This window comes from Haemorhous mexicanus, chromosome 23 (assembly GCF_027477595.1).
Source record: "Haemorhous mexicanus isolate bHaeMex1 chromosome 23, bHaeMex1.pri, whole genome shotgun sequence".
NCBI classification, from domain to species: Eukaryota; Metazoa; Chordata; class Aves; order Passeriformes; family Fringillidae; genus Haemorhous; species Haemorhous mexicanus.
Window position 1 is genome coordinate 1,758,394 of NC_082363.1, and position 22,004 is coordinate 1,780,397.

General features: G+C 58.4%; 1 protein-coding gene across 3 annotated transcripts in view; it reads right to left on the minus strand.

Moving 5' to 3' along the window:
• The window catches only part of PAX7 (paired box 7), a 124,725-nt gene that overhangs the window by 10,739 nt on the left and 91,982 nt on the right, over positions 1-22,004 (minus strand). Inside the window, exon 8 of one of the 3 annotated variants that reach the window (XM_059866539.1) lies at positions 375-440. The exons of the other annotated variants lie outside the window; for them this stretch is intronic. Coding sequence (XP_059722522.1) covers positions 375-440 — 66 coding nt within the window. The remainder of the gene's footprint in view (positions 1-374; positions 441-22,004) is intronic. 3 annotated transcript variants of the gene reach the window in all.

Here is a 22,004-nt window from a genome sequence, read left to right on the forward strand (position 1 = left end):
ATTTCCTACCCCAAACCTCGGCTGGAAAACATGTGGAGAGCTAGAAACGGAGCACGCCGTGCCTGAATCCCGCATTCCCTGCACCCCCGGGACTCCAGAGCGGCCCCAAACAGCGACCAAGCGAGCCCGGCCCGGCACGGCGGGGAAGGGCTCGGGGACACGGCAGGTGACATGGAGATGAGCGCCTGTGCCCTACAATGGCCCTGCTCCGCCGGATGGATGGGGAGCCGCCACACAGCGACGATGGAGAGGGCTCGGGGAGGTGCCGGGGGTGGGATGGAGCCGGGGATGCGATGGAGCTGCGGCGCAGCAGCTGCGAGGGAGGAGGGGGAGGAGGAGGAGGAGCGGGGTGGGAGGCGGTGGGAGGTTGTTACCTGATTGTTCAGGGCTATGGTGAGGTTCCAGCGGGAGCACTGCATCTTGTTTTGGGCACCCTGCTTCTGTAGGGATGTACAAATCACAGACAAGGTCTGAGGACAGGCGCTGAGCTACGTGCAAAGGGCTCGGCCCGACGGGAGAGGAGCGGCTGCTCCGGGGGGGAGTGGCGGGGATCCCAGGAGGGAATCGGGAGCACCGCGGGGTCAGAGGTCTGCTGTGGGCTCCGAGAAATCCCACGGGAGAAGCGGGGCGGGGAGGGGAAGAGCGGGAATTGCGTTAAAAACTGCTTGGTCTGGAGACATGAGACAGTCCCTGGCTTGGGACACCAAAATCTGCCATGGGACACCAAAATCTGCCATGGGACACCAGACTCCACTCGGAAATATGAGCTATGGTCCCTGGCTTTGGGACACCAAACTCTGCTCTGAGACACAAAACTCTACTCCAAAACACCAGCCATTGTCCCCATCCTTGGGACACCAATCTCTGCTCTAGGACACCAAAATCTGCTGAGACACCAAACCCTGCTCCAAAACATGAGCCATGGTTCCTGGCTTTGGGACACCAACCTCTGCTCTGGGACACCAACCTGTGCTTTGGGACACCAATCTCCGCACCAAAACACCAGCCATTGTCCCCATCCTTGGGACACCAATCTCTGCTTTGGGACACCAATCTCTGCTCCAAAACACCAGCCACAGTCCCTGACTTGGGAACCAAACTCTGCTCTAGGACACCAAAATCTGCTCCAAAACACCAGCCATGGTCCCTGGCTTGGGACACCAAACTCAGCTTTGGGACGCCTGACTTTGCTCTGGGACACCAAACTCTGCTCTGAGACACAAAACTCTGCTCCAAATCATGAGCCACAGTCCCTGACTTGGGTCACCAGACTCTGCTCTGGAACACCGAGCTGTTATTCCCCGGAGAAAAGCAGAAAAGCAGGAAGCACAGGCTTGGCCAGGCTGGGTCACCAAAGATGTTTTGCGGAGTGGGGGCTGGGGGAGGCCAGGGGGGTCCCAGGTTATGGACGCCGATTTCACTGACTGGGAAACAGCGGGAGAGGCTGGAGCCAAGAGGAAAACGAGCCCCTCCACACGTCAAGCTCCCCCAGGGCTCCCATGTCCAGGTGCAGCTCCCCTCGGGGAAGGAGCACTTTGTGCTTCACACCCACCCACGCCGTGCTTTGTCAGCACCGACCGTTTTCCCCGATTTCATTGGGATCCCAAAACCTTTGACAGAGAAAACCCAGGATGGAGCCCGGGCTGCCCCGATGTGCTGCTCAGCATGAGAGTATGGGGATGAAATGTTTCTAAAATCAAGGTGTATTCAGGGGAGTTAGAAGGAAAGTCAGGCTTAGTGGGCCCTGGGAAATGTTAGGCCTTTTGTCTGCTGGATCATGTGAAACTGCACCTGCGTTACCAGTACATGATAAATGATATAACTGTTAGATGTGATGATTGATTAGTAATTAGATATAATTATTGTTTAATTGTAAAAAGAATCATGAGAAACTATGCTCAAGGTTTTGAGGGGGATCACGAGAAACCCATGCTTGGATGGAATCAATGTATACAATAGAGTAATGTCAGTTTAATAATGAATATGTAAGTGATATAGTGATAGAATATAAAACATGTTCATCCAGAACCCATGGCAGGGTCAGATTTGGGTCTGCACCCCTGACACCCAGAGCTCTTCAATAAAAGCACCTGCAATAATCACTCTGTGATTCTGTGCTCCTGAACAAGCAAAGGGAGCTGCCCCAGCCTCCGATTTTTGAGCCACCACCCGCAAACTCCATCCTGGTGCTGCTTCCACCCTCCCCGTGTTTAACCCTCCCTTTCTCCATGAATATTTCGGAAGGGAGAAATTTTCTGGGTGGGAAAATCCCCCTGGTGGAATGGGAAGTGTCTCTGGGACACTTCACCCTGAGTATCCGGGCCAGGAACACGAATCCTTGCTCCTGGAATTTTGGGGCAAAGTCACGTGGGAGAGAAAGCAGGAAGGCAGAACCATGGAAAACTGGAATTCCCAAACGCTTCCAGACCAATGCAAGGAGCAGGGGTAGATTTGGGGTTGGGAGTGGGTCGGGCTTGTATCTTTTGCTCTGCATTTTTGGGTCCATTTTTGGGTAAGCTCAGACCCGCTGGGAGCAGGTGGGTAAGGAGAAGCTTTGGAGGCTTGGTGAGAGATAAGAAACGCCAAGAAAGGAACAAACACACCCAAGGTTCCCTGTAAAACAGCCCAAAACCTGCGGCACCGAGGGGTCTCAGCAAATTCCAGCTGCTTTAGGAACTTCTCTCATTCCTCTGACAAAGCCAGACCCAAATAGATCCACGGCAAGGTCTCCTCTTCACCTCCTCCGCTGTCCCTCCTCTCCCTCGCTGCATTCCCAATCCCGATCCTGGCAGTGCAGCCCGGGGAGTGCGGGGGAGCCTCTGCCAGTGCCAAAGGGGCTGCACCACAAAGAATCCCCGGGGGGCTCCCGGCCCCGGGCGAGGCTGCTCGGTGTGCTGATAGTCCCGTGGGCTGATTGACAGCCGCGTGGGCTCATTGATAGCCCGGTGGGCTCATTGACAGCCCCGTGGGCTCATTGACAGCCCCGTGGGCCCATTGACAACTCCGTGGGCTGATAGCTCCGGCCCTGCCCTGGGCTCCCCGCGCTGAGGGTGATGCTTCAGGGTCTGAGTTTTTATAATTTCCGTGTATTCATGACCCTGCAGCTCTTTGGTGTGTAACTCCAAACTCCACAGGCAGTGCCAGCTGCTGCTCTCCCGTTCTGGGCAGACACTGCAATTCCTCTCCAGCCTGGCAGTCAAGGACACCTCACTGCCTCAGGCCCCAGAGATTAAACAAAAGGGAGCTGGGGGAGCCAACCTGGGGTAAATGACTTCATTACCTGGAGCTGTAATTGCAGCATTAACCCCCAATATGCAAATGGACCAAAGTTATAAAAGTGTGAAACCCGTGACCTCACAAAACTCACAAAACCCGTGACCCATTTTGGACCCGTGGTCCATTTTTGGGTGCAGCCTCGGGGGGCTTTGTCTGCCCGCGATGTACCTGAGGGCCCTTCAGTAAACACAAGCGCTTTTTATTCCCTTTATTTTATTCCCCTCATTTTGTCTGGCTCTGGTTTTAGGTAGCCCCCAAAGGCATCAATAGCCCCAGCCCTGCCCCGGGCTCCCTCTGATCTATCGAGGGCTGTAATCAGTTAAGCCCGGCTTAAGCGCGGTGTAAGAGACACCCGCTCGGCCCGGCCGCTGCCCGCGGGCTCCCAGGCCGGCCCGGGGAGGTCACGGCGGTGACACGGCGCTGACGGGCCCGGCAAGTGCAGCGGGGGCCGAGCACCGGGCAGCCCGAGGAAAGGGAAAATCAGCAGCGCCGAGCTCCCTGCTCGCTCCCTTTCCCGATCCCTGGCGGTTTTTAAGGGGAGGGTTTCTCTTCCCAGCCCGCCCCAAAGCCTGAGCAGGATCCCGGGAGATCCCGGCAGCGCCTCCGCTCCGGTGGGTTTTCTGGGGGGGTGGAATTTTTAAAATCAAGGCCTCTTTTTCCTTCACCCAAAGGAAAATCCCAGCTCCCGAATCCAAGGAAACGCCGCTCCCAGCCCTGCATGTGCTCTGCCTCCCGAGCCCTCTCTGCTGCTGGGGTTTCAGGAGCTGCTGAAACACCCCCAAACATGAGCCTCCAAAGCCTCCCAGAAAAGCTCAAATCGGGGATGAAGGAGCTGCATCCACCGCGGGATCGTTAAAAGACATCGTTAAAATCCCTTCCAAAAATCCTGCAGGCACAAGCCCTGAGGAATACCCAGAATTTGTGGGATTTTCTCCTTCCAAGAGCAGCCCTGACACACCCTGGCCTGGTCACCCACTCCTAAACTCTCCCAGAAGGGTCCCAAATCCCCTCTGGGCTGCCGAAGGATCCATCCCTGGTGGAGGCAGCCGGGAAGGAAGCGGGATCCGCGTAGGAATCCAGGCTGAGGGAGCACCGATGCTGCAGCTCCAACACCTCTCCTGCCCCCTGGCCAGGCTTTTCCCTTCTCTCCAGGAAGGGCCATTCCCGGGGATGCTGCAGGGAAAGGAGCCCTTTGCGTGCCCTGTGTGCCGCTGCTCCCGCCCAGCCAGGTCCCAACAGTCCCGATTCCATCCTGAGCTTCCCGGGAGAGCCCGAGGGAATCTCTGGGCAGGACCGGCACCGCCGGAGGCGATTTCTGAAATCCCAGAACTCATTCCTGCCCCCCAGATGGGAGAAACCCGGCAGCATTCGCTGCCCTCACCCCAAATTCCACCTGGCCCTAATCCCAAACTCCGGGGTCAGAGCACCCCCGGCTGACCGGGCACTGCCCCACCAGGAATAAAAAATTCCCACCAGGATTTTAGGAATAAAACCAGACAGGGTTGATTAGAAACGGAGCAGGCACACAAAGAGCAGAACAAAATCTTCCCCGCAGCGCCGAGAAAGGCCGAGGGGAGCGGGGTTTGGATCCTGTCCCTCTCCGGCCCCTCCAGCTCCCAGAGCCGCTTGGATGGAGTTCCCCTGCCCAGCTCGAGGTGCTGACTTCAGCAGGGGATGAGATTAATCCCTTCCCGGGTATCTCGGCTCTGCCGTGCCTGGGGTGGCCGCGCAAACCCCGCAGAATTCCGGGTGATTATTTATTTGTGTGCTCATCACAAACGGAAGAAGCCTCGGAGCAGCGAGGGGAGAAAAGCAGAAGCTCCTGGGTTAACGCCTCAATCGCTCCTTTGCGGGCACAGTTTGAATTTTTGGTCACCTCTGAAGGTGCTCTGAATTAAAATATCTTTTAGAATGAAAAAGCAAAGCCACCATCGAGCGATCTGGATCATCAGAGCAACAAAAAGCCTCTTTTTAAACCTTTTTTTTTTTTTTTTTTCCCCCACAAGGACGGCATCGAGGGCCTGGAACCAGGAGATGTTTTTGAGGGGAAGATGCCCTGATGGAAGGCGGCTGGCTGCTGGCAGAGCCGCGCCTGTGCCAAGGCGCTGCCTCACTGAAATCCAACCTTTCCAAGGAAAAGAGCCCCGCATCCACCGCGCGGGACCGCAGCGCGTCCCTCGCCCTCCCGCACAAACCGAGAACTTCATTCCTTAACCCCACAAGTCCCGGCCCAGCCACGAGGTTTTTATGAGAATCTCTTGGTCCAAAAGCTGCAAAAAGCGGCAAATCCTCGCTCTGTGCCCGTCCTGGCTGCGGTGCCAGGGGCGGGAGCGCGGCTGCCCCTCCCTCGACGGCTCGAGCGGAGTTTTGGAGCATCTCCTGCCGCAGAAGTTTAAAAGCACACAAGGCTCTGCAGATCCCGAGATAACCGCTGGAAAAGGGATTAGAGATACTTAGCGGAGGAGAGGGAAGACTCAGGAAGGGCTGATCATTTCCAAGATATGACTATTTAAAGATAATGATTGCATAAATTTAATTAATGCATTTTCATGCCGCAAATGGCCGTTTTGTAATTAATGTATCTGGCCTCGCTAAGCATGGGAGATCACATCTCCCGCCCCCTCCCCTCGCGAGCCCCCCTCCGCCTCCCGTTTAATGAAAGACAGAGAGCAGATGACAGAAACAATTTGTCAGCCCGCGCGGGTGTCAGATGCCTAATTGGTTGCGCTGAGTTAGTGGGAAGGGAAGGGGGAGAGGGTCGGGGCTGGGGGGGCTCTTTTCCCTCTTTATCCCGAGCTCCGGGCCGGGTGTCCGCGCCGGGGGCGGGGGGAGCGAGGGGCGAAAGTGTTTCGTGTTAATTGATGGCGATTAGGACGCAGATTGGCTGTGGCAGGCGCTGGGCAGTGACAAGCGGGGGACACAGCGCACAGCTGGCACATGTCACCGCTGCCGGCAGCGGGGACAGCGCCCGCGCTCCTGGCCCGGCTGCTCGCTCCCGTCCCGCTCCCATCTCGATCCTATCTCGATCCCGATCCCATTCCGATCCAAGATCCCATCCCGTTCCCATCCCGCTCCTATCCTGCTCCCATCCCGCTTCATCCCGATCCCAGATCCCATCCCACTCCTATCCCGATCCTATCTGGATTCCATCCCGATCCCATCCTGCTCCCACCCTGTTTTCATCCCGATCCTATCCCCATCTCATCCCTCCCTATCGCGCTCCCATCCCTCTCCCGATCCCAGCTCTGCTCCCACCCTCCGGCCCAGAGAGGAGCCAGGACCTTGGCACGGGGTTTGGGGCTCTGGGGAAAAGCTGAACCCCCCAAAACCAGAGCTCAGCCCGGGTTTTATCTGCCCTGAGCCCTGCCAGGGACAATCTCCGTGTCCCGCCTGCTCCCCTCCCTGCCTCACTGCGGGCCGGTGTTAAACGCGAGATTAAGGCAGGGCGGAGTTAATGCATGGACCAGCTGCTGCCGGGGCTTTGCGGGCGCCTTTGCACAAGGTTTGGGACTGCGGGGAAGAACTGAACCCCCAAAACCCCAAAAAGCAGAGCCCAGCGTTACCGGGCTCCACCTGCCCTGAGCCCTGCCAGCCTTTGCACCTGAGAGATCCTGGGAAAATCTCCGTGTCCCGCCTGCTCCCCTCCCTGCCTCACTACGAGCCGGTTTTAAAGCCGAGATTAAGGCAGAGCGGAGTTAATGTATGGACCAGCTGCTGCCGGGGCTTTGCGGGTTCCCGCGGGTCAGCGGCAGTAAAGCCTCGCCTGATTAATTCTGCCCTGGTCATATGCGGAGGAGAAAAACCTCCTGTCCGCACAAAAATCGGGAATCTGGAGCTTCCGGGGCGGGGAGCGACCCCGCACCCCGGCAGGACACAGCACACCCGGTCCAAAGTCCCGCCGGCAGCAGAAGTCGGCCTCGTTTCTGGAATATTCTGCCGTTTTCCGGGGGCTCTGAGCTGATCACAGCGCTCAGCAGCAGCAGCAGGCGCGGCAGGGCTCAGCTCGGCCCTGCCCCCAGGAAAACCAGCCCAGCAAGGCCAAAAGTCGAGCCCAAGAAAGGCCAAAACTCAAACCCAAGAAGGCCAAAACTTGAGCCCAATAAAAGATAAAACTCGAGCCCAAGAAAGGCTTAAACTTGAGCCCAAGAAAGGCTAAAACTCAAGCCAAATAAGAGATAAAGCTCGAGTAATAAAACCCATTAAACTTGAGCCCAAGAAAGGCAAAAACTTGAGCCCAATAAAGCTAAAACCTGAGAGCCAGAAAGGCTGAAATGCCAGCTCAAGAAAGGCCAAAACTCGAGTGCAGGAAACACCAAAACTCGAGCCCAAAAAGGGTAAAACTCCAGCCCAAAAAATGAAAACCTCAAGACCAAGAAAGGCCAAAACTTGAGTCCAAAAAAGGTAGAACTTGAGCCCAAGAAAGGCTAAAACTCGAGCTGGCTCTGGGGTTTATCGGGGAGCAGGAATTTGAGCATCCCCAATGCTGGCAGGCTCGTTCCAGCCAGCCTCGGGATAAGCCAAGCCTAGAAATGAGAGCTTCAGACCACGGGGGGGTTTGGGGTCTCCCTTGGCCCATCCCTGGGAGGTGTAAGGGAGGCTGATAAGGTTTGATAAGGTCTGATAAGGTTTGATCAGCTTTGTTTCAGTGCCACGCACAGGAGTGGGGTGGGGAGGAGGAGCTGAGAACAGAAAATGTGGGATTTCCACGCTGGGCCCTGATTTAAACCCACAAAAAGAGAAGCTCTGGCTTTAAATCCCAGCTCCTCCTGGAAAAGGTTGACAAAGGGTCAGCAGGTGAGGGATGAACGCTGTGGGAAGGATAAACAGCATTTTCTTCCAGAGGAGAAAAGCCTTTCCATCGGCATCCATGGAAATGGGAACGGGTGAGGGATTCATGCAAACGCAAACATCGAGGCAGAGGCCAAAATGAGGCAAAACGCCGCGATCTGGGGCAAAGCACGGGGAAATTAGCGACCCGCTCAGGATCATTTCTGTCCTTTTGTTTACAAAGAGGGAGAACCAAACTCTCCAGGCTGCGCTGAATGGAACGATCCCGCTTTGGTCTCCTCACCACCCCCGGCCCTCCCGGTGCTCCCTTTTCCTTTGGGATGGGGTTTGAGGTGCACAGCAGGACCCTCCCCTGCCGCTGTTTGTGTCACCTGCACACAAAGAGGAGCCAACCCCCAAACCCCGGATATTCCACACCTGGGCCCCGCCCTTCTCCCCTCGGGCCCGGCTCTGGCTGCGCCCTTCCCCAGGAAGCAAATCCAGAAGAGAAGAGGGAGAAAGTCCCGGATTCCTGAACCTTTCCCTGCAAGGCCAAGTCTGGTCCAACCCTAGGGATGACAAAAGGAGGGGCTGAAAGTGCTGTGGATAAAAGGGAGGGATCGTTAAAATCTCTTCCAAAAATCTTGCAGGCACAAGCCCTGAGGAATACCCAGAATTTGTGGGAATTTCTCCTTCCAAGAGCAGCCCTGACACACCCTGGCCTGGCCACCCACTCCTAAATTCTCCCTGAAGGATCCCAGATCCCCTCTGAGCTGCTGAAAGATCCCAAATCTCCTCCGGGCTGCTGAAGGATCCCAAATCCCCTCCCGGCTGCCGAAGGACCCCAAATCCCCTCCAGGCTGAGGGGACAAGCCGGGCTGGGCGGAGCTGTGTCTGTCACGTCCCCACCGCCCGGTGGCAAACAAGCCCCGATGCACAACCGGGATTTATTAAATGACATCAACAACTGCCTCATTAAATCAGGGCTCGGGCGCGGGCCGGAAGTCTTAATTTAAAGTGTCACCGACAATCAGGTGGTTCGGGCAGGCAGAGAAAGGGAAAAATGGGGCTCAAAAAGTCAGAAGCAGAGCCCAGTTTTGGGGCGGGAGGTGATTTTTGCTCCGCTCGGGCCAGAGGTTGAGAAAATCTTTGGATTTTTGTGGTTTTTGTGAGCCAGAGGTTGGGAAAATCTTTGTTCTGCGTTTGCTTTCGCAGGGTCCCCGCCGTGAACGCTCGAGCACCTTTGGGGTGTTTGAGATGCAGCGAAGGTTGAGGCCGAGATTGCCTCGCAATTGAAAACGCGGCCAGCGGTAAATTCGGTTTGTTCGCACCGGGAACGCTTCGGCTGCCGGGCAGGGGCGGCGGGGGCCGGGCGGGGGCGGGAGCCGCTCCCCGAGCCCCGGCCAAAATTAAATTTCAAAGTTTAATGAGTTGCGAAGGGCGCGGGATTAAAGCAGCGCGGTGCCCGCAGCGGAGCGGGGCCGGGAGGAGGGAGCGGGAGAGAGAGGCAGCGGAAAAATCCCACCCAGCCCCAACGTCAGGGAACAGAGCGAGTGAAAAATGTCAGGGCAAATTGCTCTTGACAGTGTTAATATCTGCACCTCATAGCAATAATTACATGTAAATAAATAGTGAAATAGCTCTCAGCTGGAGGCTGCTCTCCGCGCGCAGATGCCACTCACAGCCAGCTGGGGACCTTTCGCTCCTCCGCGGCCGCGTCCCCCTCCTTCCCTCCCTCCCTCCCTCCCTGCCTCCCTCCCTCCCTCTCCGGTTCCATCCACCGGAGCCGCCACAGCGAGCGCTGCCGGCCGCAGCTCTGAGCTCAGCCCTCCCCCGCTCCCAGCGCTCCTTCCCTCCCCAAATCCCGGGAAAACGACGCCGCTCCGGCCCCTCGGCAGGGAAAAGCGGCTTTGAATCCTCGGGGATGGGATGGGGATGGGATGGGGATGGGTTTGGGGATGGGGATGGGGATGGGGATGGGAATGGGGATGGGAATGGGGATGGGATGGGATGGGGATGGGGATGGGGATGGGGATGGGGATGGGTTTGGGGATGGGGATGGGAATGGGGATGGGGATGGGTTTGGGGATGGGGATGGGGATGGGGATGGGTTTGGGGATGGGGATGGGGATGGGTTTGGGGATGGGGATGGGGATGGGGATGGGTTTGGGGATGGGGATGGGGATGGGTTTGGGGATGGGGATGGGTTTGGGGATGGGGATGGGGATGGGGATGGGGATGGGTTTGGGGATGGGGATGGGTTTGGGGATGGGGATGGGGATGGGATGGGGATGGGGATGGGGATGGGGATGGGTTTGGGGATGGGGATGGGTTTGGGGATGGGGATGGGGATGGGGATGGGATGGGGATGGGGATGGGGATGGGGATGGGGATGGGGATGGGGATGGGGATGGGATGGGGATGGGGATGGGGATGGGGATGGGGATGGGGATGGGGATGGGGATGGGGATGGGGATGGGGATGGGGATGGGGATGGGGATGGGGATGGGGATGGGGATGGGGATGGGGATGGGGATGGGGATGGGGATGGGGATGGGGATGGGTTTGGGGATGGGGATGGGTTTGGGGATGGGGATGGGGATGGGATGGGTTTGGGAATGGGGATGGGGATGGGTTTGGGGATGGGGATGGGGATGGGGATGGGGATGGGGATAAGGAAGGGAATGGGAAAGGGATGGGGATGGGGATGGGGATTGGGATGGGTTTGGGGATTTGGATGGCGTGGCCATCCCTTCCCTCTCTGCAGGCTCCCGGGAGTGCCAGGAGGGCCGGAGCCATGCCAGCACTGGGACTGCCCTGCTCTGATCGCCGAGCCCGGCTCTGGCTGTGAGGACACCTGGGAACGTTGGGGTCGGCAGTGGGATCAGCTGGAAGAGGCCTCATTTCCCTGGGAGATCCATCCCAGAGGCATTCCCAGGGATTAACTGCCCGTCCTTGTGCACCCCAAAATCCCCTCCACACCCCCACCCTGCCGAGGGGTCACTGCAGGACTGCCCGGCCACGAGGGGACAGGGCCACAGCCCCACCACCACCGGGATCAGCCGGCCCCGTTCCAGCCCCCATGGCAGGCTGGGAACGCCAGGAATGACAAGGGAAGGGGAATTTAGGGTGGCTGCTCACTGTCCCTGCCAGGAGGAGCCCGGGATGGAGGAAAGGTGACACTGGGAGCAGAGCGGTGCCACCACAGCCTGGGGAGTCCCTGCCAGGACAGCAATGGATGCCGGGGCCACAGGTGGAACAGGAGATGGGATAAGGGCTTGGAAAAGGAGGAGGGATGAGAGACTGGAAAAATAGGATGGAACAGGAGATGGGATAAAGGCTTGGAGGAGCAGGATGGAACAGGAGATGGGATAAGAGATTGGAAAAATGGGATGGAATGGGAGATGGAATAAAGACTTGGAAGAATGGAATAGGACAGGAGATGGAATGAGAGCTTGGAACAGGAGATGGGATGAGAGATTGGAACAGGAGATGGGATGAGAGATTGGAACAGGAGATGGGATGGGAGATTGGAAGAGTAGGATGGAACGGGAGATGGAATAAAGGCTTGGAAGAATGGAATAGAACAGGAGGTGGGATAAGGGCTTGGAAAAGTGGGATGGAACAGGAGGTGGGATAAGAGCTTGGAAAAGTGGGATGGAACAGGAGGTGGGATAAGAGCTTGGAAAAGTGGGATGGAACAGGAGGTGGGATAAGAGCTTGGAAAAGTGGGATGGAACAGGAGGTGGGATAAGAGCTTGGAAAAGTGGGATGGAACAGGAGGTGGGATAAGAGCTTGGAAGAGCAGCCCGGGCAGGATGAGCAGGTAAAGCTCCTTTGTTCCAGGACATCCCCCGAGCTGGGCAGCTGGAGGCCAGGGCCTGGCTCCTGATCCTTGTGAGGGTCAGTCCCTGTCACTGTCCCAAGGCTCCTGGCAGCTCCAAGAGGAAAATTCCCATTATTCCCACGGGTTTGGCTAACACAGCCCAAGGCCTGAGCGGGGAGAGGGGAGGGAATGCTCTGAAGGACTGAGAGCAAACACAGGGCTGCAGAAACACAGAACTGCAGAGCTCCTGCAGGGAAGGGTTTGGGGCCAGCACAGGCCCTTGGCAAAGCATCAGGGCTCCAGCCTGACATTTAAATGGGATAAAATCCCTGAGCCCCCGTTCCCAGCCTGGGAATCACCACCTTCCCCCGTGGCACCATGAGGAGAAACATCCCTGGGGAGGAGATCCAGGGGTGGGACACTGCAAGGTTTGGGGAAAGTCAGGATTTCATTTCAGCCATTCTGCTCCTTTTGGACAAAATCTCCCTCTGCACCCTCCTCAATCCCAGCCCTACAGCCCAGCTCTGACTGGGAGCTGTGGGGCTCTGACTGGGAACTGTGGGGCTCTGACTGGGAGCTGTGGGGCTCTGACTGGGAACTGTGGGGCTCTGACTGGGAACTGTGGGGCTCTGACTGGGAACTGTGGGGCTCTGACTGGGAACTGTGGGGCTCTGACTGGGAGCTGTGGGGTTTGCTGGGAGCTGTGGGGTTTTGCTGACACCCCTCAGAGGGGTTATTCCTAAATACGGCTGGCTGTTATTCCCAAATAAACCCAAGGATGTTCTCCACCACCAAACTCCTGCTCAGCAGCCAAACCCCAAACCCAAGACCCCAAAACCTGAGAGCAGGGAGAATCTCCTGCACAGCATATCCCAAACTGAGAGCAAGGAGAGAGAGGTTCCTCCACACCTCATCCCAAACTGAGAGCAGGGAGAGGCTCCTGCTGTACCACAAACCCAAACCTTGAGAGGAGGGAGAGTCCCCTGCACAGCACATCCCAAACTCTGAGAGGAGGGAGAGTCCCCTGCACAGCACATCCCAAACTCTGAGAGGAGGGAGAGGCCCCTGCACAGCACATCCCAAACTCTGAGAGGAGGGAGAGGCTCCTGCACAGCACATCCCAAACCCTGAGAGGAGGGAGAGGCTCCTGCTGCACCTCATCCCAAACTGAGAGCAAGGAGAGTCCCCTGCACAGCACATCCCAAACCTTGAGAGGAGGGAGAGGCTCCTGCTGCATCTCATCCCAAACTGAGAGCAAGGAGAGTCCCCTGCACAGCATATCCCAAACCTTGAGAGGAGGGAGAGTCCCCTGCACAGCACATCCCAAACCCCAAAAGGAGGGAGAGACTCCTGCACACCTCACCCCAAACCTGAGAGCAGGGAGAGGCTGCTGCACACCTCACCCCAAACCTGAGAGCAGGGAGAGGCTCCTGCACACCTCACCCCAAACCTGAGAGCAGGGAGAGGCTCCTGCACACCTCACCCCAAACCTGAGAGCAGGGAGAGGCTGCTGCACACCTCACCCCAAACCTGAGAGCAGGGAGAGGCTGCTGCACACCTCACCCCAAACCTGAGAGCAGGGAGAGGCTCCTGCACACCTCACCCCAAACCTGAGAGCAGGGAGAGGCTCCTGCACACCTCACCCCCGTGCAAGGCAGGAGAGCTCGGAGGCCTCTCCTTTTGGGTAATGAAATTCCCCACACTGCACCGAGCCACAAACACAGCTCCATTCTTTGGAAAACAAATATGTTCTTTAGAGCTTCCTGCTTGTCAAACACCTTTTTGTTTAGCTCAACAACTAATCCACTTATCAGAGGATAAAGCTGCCAGTGAATCACCAGGATGATAAAAGCATGCACAAAATTAGCAAAAATTCGCCCATGGCTCCTGCACATTTAACAAACAGCAGCCAAGAGAAAAAAATATTCTTTTTTTTTTCTTTTTTTTAAATAACTGAGATCCCCAGGAGAGATTCTGTCAGATAGCAGCTTTTTATTTTGCTCACAGTTTTTTTTCCCCTCTCTCTCTCTTCCCACACAACCCAAGCACTGAGGCTGGGAGATGCTGGGAGCTGATATGAGATCCACGGAAATTGGCACTGTTTGAATAAGCAGGAGATGCAGCCGGGCGAAATTTTAATAAGTTTTTTTTTTCTTTTTTCTTTTCTTTTTTTTTTTTTACATAAATGTTCAGGCATTGGCTGCTTCCCTCCAACCTCTTAGCTGCTGTGCTGCTCAGGAGGCTGCAGCACCTCGGAGGAGCCTGGGCTTGTCCTTCCCTGCTCCTCAGGGTGCCCTTTGGGGTTTTAATCTCCACATCCCTGCGGGCGGGATCCACCCTGAGAAAGGGATGGGGAAAATCCCCCGGGGTTTGCCCGGGCTGGGGCTGGGAGGGACCTGAGCAGGAAATCACCTTCCCTGCATCTCCTGAGCCCTGGAAGCGCCCCAGCACCCTGGGGTAACTGGGATTTACCTCCCCTGGAACCCCCTCAGCTCTCTGGGGTAACTGGGATTCACCTCCCCTGGAATACCCCCAGTTCTCATGGATAACTGGGATTTTCCTCCCCTCTGAACCCCCTCATCTTCCATGGGTAACTGGGATTTTCCTCCCCTGGAACCTCCCCTCAAACCCTGGAGTAACTGGGATTTCTCTCCCCCCTGAACCTCCACATCTCCCATGGGTAACTGGGATTTTCCTCCCCTGGAACCTCCTCAGTTCTCTGGGGTAACTGAGATTTTCCTTCCCTTTGAGACCCCTCATCTCCCATGGGTAACTGGAATTTTCCTCCCTCTGAGACCCCTTATCTCCCATGGGTAACTGGGATTTACCTCCCTTTGAATCCCCTCAGTTCTCATGGGGTAACTGGGATTTACCTCCCCTCTGAGACTCCCCAATTCTCATGGGGTAACTGGGATTTACCTCCCCTCTGAGACTCCCCAATTCTCATGGGGTAACTGGGATTTACCTCCCCTCTGGAACATCTTCATCTCCCATGAGTAACTGGGGTTGACCTCCCCTGGAACCCTCCCAGTTCTCATGGGTAACTGGGATTTACCTCTCCTCAACCCCCCCCAGCACCCTGGGGTAACTGGGATTTAATCCCCTGGAACCCCCCAGTTCTCATGGGTAAGTGGGATTTCGCTCCCCTCACCCCCACCAGCTCCCTGGGCTAACTGAGATCTACCTCCCCTCAAACCCCCTCATCTCCCATGGGGTAACTGGAATTTTCTTCCCTTTGAACCCCCCAGCTCTCATGGGTAACTGGGATTTACATCCCTTGGAACCCCCCCAGCACCCTGGGGTAACTGGCATTTTCCTTCCCTCTGAGACCCCTCATCTCCCATGGGGTAACTGGGATTTACATCCCTCTGCACCCCCTCAGCCCCCTGGGGTAACTGGGATTTAATCCCCTGGAACCCCCCAGCTCTCATGGGTAACTGGGATTTCTCTTCCCTCTGAACCCCCCCAGCTCCACAAACCTCAGGAATTCCCCTGCTTGGATGTGCAGAGAGGTTCTGGGGTGAAACCAGCAGGATTTGGGCAGTGTTCTGGACCGGAGTGGGGATTTCTGGCATTTCTGGACACCCAGAGTGTGAAAAGGGGGGTGAGAGAGACAAAGAGGTTTGGGCTCCACAGATGTGTCCAAGAAAGACAAAAACCCCAAATCTCCCCATGGGCTGAGGCAGCACCAGAGGGATCCGGCTTTCCTGGGCTCTCACCTGTTCTCTGGGGGTCTCTGGGGTCTCAGGGGCTCTCTGGGGGTCTCTGAGGTCTCTGGGGGTCCCAGGGGCTCTCTGGGGTCTCAGGGGCTCTCTGGGGATCTCTGAGGTCTCTGGGGGTCTCAGGGGCTCTCAGGGGTCTCTGGGGGTCTCTGGGGGCTCTATGGGTGGTCTCAGGGGGTCTCAGGGATCTCTGGGGGACTCAGGGGGTCTCTGAGGCTCTCTGGCGTCTCTGGGGGGGTCTCTGGGGGTTTCTGGGCTCTCAGGAGCTCTCTGAGGATCTCTGGGGGTCTCTGGGTTCTCTGGGGCTCTCAGGGGCTCTCAGGGGTCTCATGGGCTCTCTCTGGGGCTCTCTGGGTTCTCTGGGGGTCTCTGGGGTCTCTGAGAGTTTCTGGGCTCAGTGGGGGTCTCTGGCTGCAGCCCCCACAGAGTCCCCGCGGGAGGGGCCGAGTTCCGATTTGGTGACGTTCTCCCTTTGTCACCTCTCGGTGACACCGCCCTGAGGGACAATCCCGGCGCGGCCACCAAAGCCCGGCCGAGGAGCCCGCCCGGGCTCAGGGGCGGCCCCGGCAGCAGCCGGACCCCGCAGCGACCCCAGCGGAGCCCCCGGACCCCAAACCCTCCTCTTCCTGCAGCTCAGGCGGCATTGGCACCCCTGGGGACCGCAGCGCTAGGTCAGAGCTGCACCACGGCGGCCAAACTGGGAGAAATGGCAGGGCTGGCAGGACTGGGAAGACTGGGAGAACCGGGAGGATCGCGACAAATGGGAGAACTGGGAGAACTGGGAGGACTGGGAGGACTGGGAGAACTGGGAGGACTGGGAGAACTGGGAGGACTGGGAGGACTGGGAGGACTGGGAATACTGGAGAACTGAGAGAACTGGGAAAACTGGGAGGACTGGGAAGACTGGGAATACTGAGAGAACTGGGAGCTTCTGGCCGTACCTCCCACCCAAACACCGGCACTGGGACGGGCTGGAGGTGAAACCCCGGAGGGACAGGACCCTCCCCCCCATTCCCAGAGCTTCCCCCCGAATTTGGCTGGCTTGGGGCGGGGCCGGGAGCCGGGCGCTTTTAGGGGAGCTGGGAATTCATCAAGAGGCGCCCACCTGTCAGGCTGGTATCTGGAACTAAACGGAAACACTCGCTGGGGCTTGACCTCCCGGCCCCGGGCGGGCTCGGGGAAAACCTCTGCCAGCCCCGGGAGCCCCGGAACGGAACGGAACGGAATGGAACGGAACGGAACGGAGCCCGGGGCCGGGCCGGGAGCCGTGGGGCAGGAGGGGCTGGGAATGCTGGAAGGGCTGGGAGAGCAGCAGGGAGCGCAGCGGGGATGTGCTGGGGACAGCAGGGCTGGAGCTGCCCGGGCTCGGGGCAAAGAACAGCCTTGGCGGCAAAAACCACCGGAGATTTCACAGAATTCACAGAATTCACAGAATTCACAGAAGAGCCAGACCCCACCCCCCCACACCAGGAGCTCCTCCGTGTGGGGTTTGGGGCATGTTTGACCCTTCCAGCAGGCCAGCCCAGCCCTCAGAGTAATTCAGCCTTTCCAGCCCCAATTCAGCATTTCCAGCCCCAATTCAGCATTTCCAATCCCAATTCAGCCTTTCCAATCCCAGTTCAGCCTTTCCAGCCCCAATTCAGCCTTTCCAACCCAAATTCAGCATTTCCAGCCCCAATTCAGCATTTCCAGCCCCAATTCAGCCTTTCCAGCCCCAGTTCAGCCTTTCCAGCCCCAATTCAGCCTTTCCAGCCCCAATTCAGCCTTTCCAACCCAAATTCAGCATTTCCAGCCCCAATTCAGCATTTCCAGCCCCAATTCAGCCTTTCCAATCCCAGTTCAACCTTTCCAATCCCAGTTCAGCCTTTCCAACCCAAATTCAGCCTTTCCAACCCAAATTCAGCCTTTCCAACCCAAATTCAGCATTTCCAGCCCAAATTCAGCCTTTCCAGCCCCAATTCAGCCTTTTCAGCCCAAATTCAGCCTTTCCAGCCCCAATTCAGCCTTTCCAGCCCCAGTTCAGCCTTTCCAGCCCCAATTCAGCCTTTCCAACCCAAATTCAGCCTTTCCAGCCCCAATTCAGCCTGTCCTGTGGGGTTTGACTGCTGAGGGAGGGGTCTGGTGTTGCAGGACACCTTTGGGGTTTTTTGGGAATTATCCCTGGGCTCTGGGTGATGTCAGCACAACCCCACAACCCCCAGTGAGACCCCAAAACTCTGCTGAGGACACAAAGAGTGGCACCGAGGCACTGCCAGCTCTGCTCAGCACCCCGAGAAGGCCCTGCCTGAGCACCAACCCTAAGGGATGGCGTTGAGATCTTCATCTTGAACGAGGTGTGGGGCTCTTTAAAACCGGTTCTAAGCCAGCGTGAAATGGCTCCGGTAGCGCTGAGCTCAGCCCCAGCTGATCCCTCCCCTGCCTGACTCCCCGAATTTCAGTTTTAGAGCTTCTGTGTGAGCACCTGGGAGAAGGGAAAGCTGAAATATTCCAGGAAAAACAGCCCTACCCACCTGCCCTGTGAGGAGAGACAGTAGAACTGACGGGACCAGCGGTGCAGAGGGGTGGGACAATCCTGCAGCAGCAGAATCCCAGAAATTCCCGAATTTTAACTCGAGAATTCACTTTGCCAGCACAACTGTGATGCTTCCAAAGGCGTCCGTCCCACACCTTCTTCCTCCTCACCCAAAATAAATCCCCTCCTTCAGAACCCGCTCCAGCACTGGAGTTACACAGAGCCTTAAGTCCTGCCTGGGAAAACCCCAAATTTTGGGCTTCGGTTCCACCAAGAGCCCCTGGATCTGCACGGAGGGACTGGGGTTACGCCAGAGACGTGCCCCGGCTGGAACAGACCCCAGAATTCCCTGCCCGAAGATGCCACTGCGGAGATGGGCACAGGAGCGCGGCGGGAAGGGCGATGGGCACTCCCGGGGGCTGAGGGGCAGCGCGGGGGGAGGAATTCCTTTGTGCTCTGAGCTTTGAGGAGCCGCTGATGGAGCAGGAGGAGGAACCAAGAAAACCTTCCCTGCAACTCGTCCCGGCTCCTTCTCCTTCCTTGCCCCAAGCCGGGCTGCGGAAAAGGCCCGGGGGGAGCCCGGAGCCTCCGGGGCTCGCAGAGCCGCGGCCGGGCCGCATCCCCCGTGCAAAACCCCGCGGATTCCGGCCCCGCGTCCTGCGGGAGCGGCGCCTTTGGGGAGTCCCTGGCGCAGGGAAGGTCAGGGGACAGTGCGCCAAGGGTGCGGGGATGGCTGGGACACGGCCAAGCCGGATACTCTGGGAATTCCTGCTCCAGCCGGCGCCGGAACCACCTGGGAACAGTTCTGGGTCCGCACCGGGATGGAGGAAATTCCTCCAGGGCAGGAGGAGCCGCGACCCCGGCCCCGCGGTGCCACCAAGAGCGGCCACTCCCGCACTGCTGAGCCGCTTCCACCCCGCTGCGGGGTTTAGGGCTCCACATCCCCATCCAGGAGCAGTTCTGCGCTGTCCCCGGCATCTGCTGAGCCGCTCCCACCCCGCTGCGGGGTTTAGGGTTCCCCATCCCCGTCCCAGAGCGGTTCTCCCCAAGCCCTGGCATGGCTCCCCCGGCAGGGCCGGCGCGGCTCCTGCCCCCTGTGCCAGGCGGGAGCGGCCGGACCCGGGCTCGGCTTTTGGGCTCGGGAAGGGCCCAGTGGCTCCCGAACCGGGCTCGGGGCTCAGCTGCGCTCTCAGATCGCTCACTGAGCGCTGCCAGCACCTCGGGCAGAGGCTGCCGGGCCTGCAGGTCCGGCCCAGGGCAGCCGGAGCCGCCCTTTGGGACCCTCCCGGGATGGGCAGCGTCCCCAGCAGACTCAGAGCCCTCCCCAGCGCTCCCCGGCATTCCCAGCCCTGTCCCCAACTCTCCCAGCCCTGTCTCCAGCACTCCCCGGCCGTGTTCCCAGTGCTCTCAGATCCCCCACATCTGTCCCCAGCCCCGTCCCCAGCTCTCCCAGCCCCCTCCCCGGCGCTCCCGGGTGTTTCTCCCCTCAGCAGGAAGGCGCTGCAGCCCCACACAAAGCTCCTCTCCGCACCACCTCTCCTCCTCCCTCCCCCACAGGCAGCCCCCAAAGATTTCTTGCTTCTCCCTTCTCCTTCATTCTTTTTGCTTTCTTTTCTTCTCTTACTTATTTTTTTTCTTTTCTTTCTTCTTCTTCTTTTTTTTTTTTTTTAAGGAAAAATGTTATTTTGTGCCTCCTGAGCCTTTGCCGGCTGGGCTCGGCGTCTGTATCAGCTGGAGGAGCTTATGAGCTTCGTCTCCTCGGATTTAGACTGAAATTTTGATTTTCTGCCGCGCTCAGATAATGTGGAAATCCTGTTCCCCGATATTTGCTGTTTATCAGCGCGGTGCAGCGCGGTTCTGGGGGGAAGGGACCCTCGCCCCCCGCCGCCCCCCGGCCCCGCCGCTAATGGAGTTTCACTCCGGAGCGAAGCCGCCACAAAAGGCTCATGACGGGGAGCCAGGGGGAGAGGAACCGCCCGGCCGAGAGGTTCTGCGGGGCTGGGAGGGGCTCCGAGCCCCGGCTCCGGGCCTGCAGGGGCCCACGGGCGGCTCGGAGCTGCCCGCGATGGTGGGAGGGGTCCCTGCCCACGCGAGGGGTCCCTGCCCACGGGAGGGGTCCGTGCCCACGGAACCGGGTCCGTGCCCACGGGAGGAGCTGGAACGATGAGAACTCCAAGGTCCCTTCCAGCCCAACCCTTCCAGGACTCCCCAGTCCCTGTCCCCACCCCTGAGCGTGGCTCTGTCCCGTGTCCTGCCAGGGAGGCCAGGCTGGGTCACCTGAGGTCCCCTGCAGGGCTGGATGGAGCAGTCTGGGATTTGGGATCCATCCTGAACGCATCCATGCGGGATCCACCTCGCATTCCCGCAGCTCCTCACGGCCGGAGTGGCCCTGTCCCCCCGTGTCCCCGTGCTCCGCGGCCTGAGCCACCTCCCCGTCCCCTCCGTGTGCTGTTTGTCCTGGAGGGGTCCCTGCGTTTGGGATCCCCAATCCCATTCCTGCTCCCACAAGCCCTGCGCCCTCCGGTGTCGCACACTCGCCCCTGCCAGCGCCCCGGAGGCCGCCTGGCAAAGGCGGGGGGGACATTCCCGCCGTGACACGAGCCCGGCACAGCGAAATTAAAGAATCCTAAAGAAAATTCCGGGGCTCAGCAGCGGGGGAGCGACTCCGAGCGCCGCTTAAGTGGCCAGTGGTGGGTAACGCCCGGCTCCTAATGAGGCCGCCTCCCTCTCCTGAAAGGGCTGCTCATTGTCACACAATGGCTCTCGGTGTCCCCCGCAGCCCCTCGCGGGGACAGCTGGCATCTCCCTGCGCTCGGAATAACGTCCTGGGCACCGCCACCGCGCCGGGATCGCTCAGCCATACGGGCGGCACAGGGGGAAGGAGGGAAGGAAAAACGGGGGAAAGAGGGAGTTTAAGGGAAAAAAAAAATTAAAATTAAAAAAAAGGAGTGGGAAAGGAGACAGGAAGCGCAATAAAGCTCGGCTCTGTGCTCGGCTCCTCTCCGCTGCTCCTCTGGTTTGAAGTGACTCCGCTTCTTATGGAAACGGAGAGGCGGCATTAGAAGAGGAAAAAAAAAAAAAAACCACCAAGACACAGAGAGCTTCCTTATCTCATGGAGACAGTTGTCAGGAATCACTTTGACTGAGTCGTTTTGTCTCCATGCTTTTTTTCGCTGTCAAGCAGGCCTCAGGACATGGATCAAAGGAGAGGCGCCGAGCGCTCGCTGAAACTTCTGATCCCTTCTCTGAACAGACGCGCGAGTGGCAGAGCAGACAGAGCAGGCAGAGCTGCGACAGCTCCCCGGCACATCAAATGGGGACAGAGAGGAGAGAGGAGAGGGAGCGCAGGCACCGCGCAGGGACGGCCAAAGCTGCGAGAGCCGAGCCGAGGCTGCCGGCGGCTCCCGGGGCCGCTGCGGAGCGCGGGGAAGGCCGGGGCAGCCTCGCTCTGTCCCCATGGGAGTGTCCCCCTTTTGTGTCCCCACCAGCAGAGTCCCCTCTGTGTCCCCATGGGGAGTGTCCCCTCGCTGTGTCCTCCATCAGGAGTGTCCCCTCGCTGTGTCCCCATGGGGAGTATCCCTTCTCTGTGTCCCTCATCAGGAATGTCTCCTCTCTATGTCCCCGTGGGGAGTGTCCCCTTTCTGTGTCCTCACGGGGAGTATCCCCCTCTGTGTCCTCATCGGGAGTGTCCCCTCTCTGTGTCTCCATAGGGAGCATCCCCCCCTTTGTGTCCTCACAGGCAGCATCCTGTCTCTGTGTCCCCATGGGCAGTGTCCCCATGGGGAGTGTCCCCTCTCTGTGTCCCCATGGGGATTGTCCCCCCGCAGTCCCTCCGAGGGTCAGCTGGAGGGGTGGGGGTGGCTCCGCAGGGCCAGGGCAGCGCCCCAGGGCTGTCTCGAGC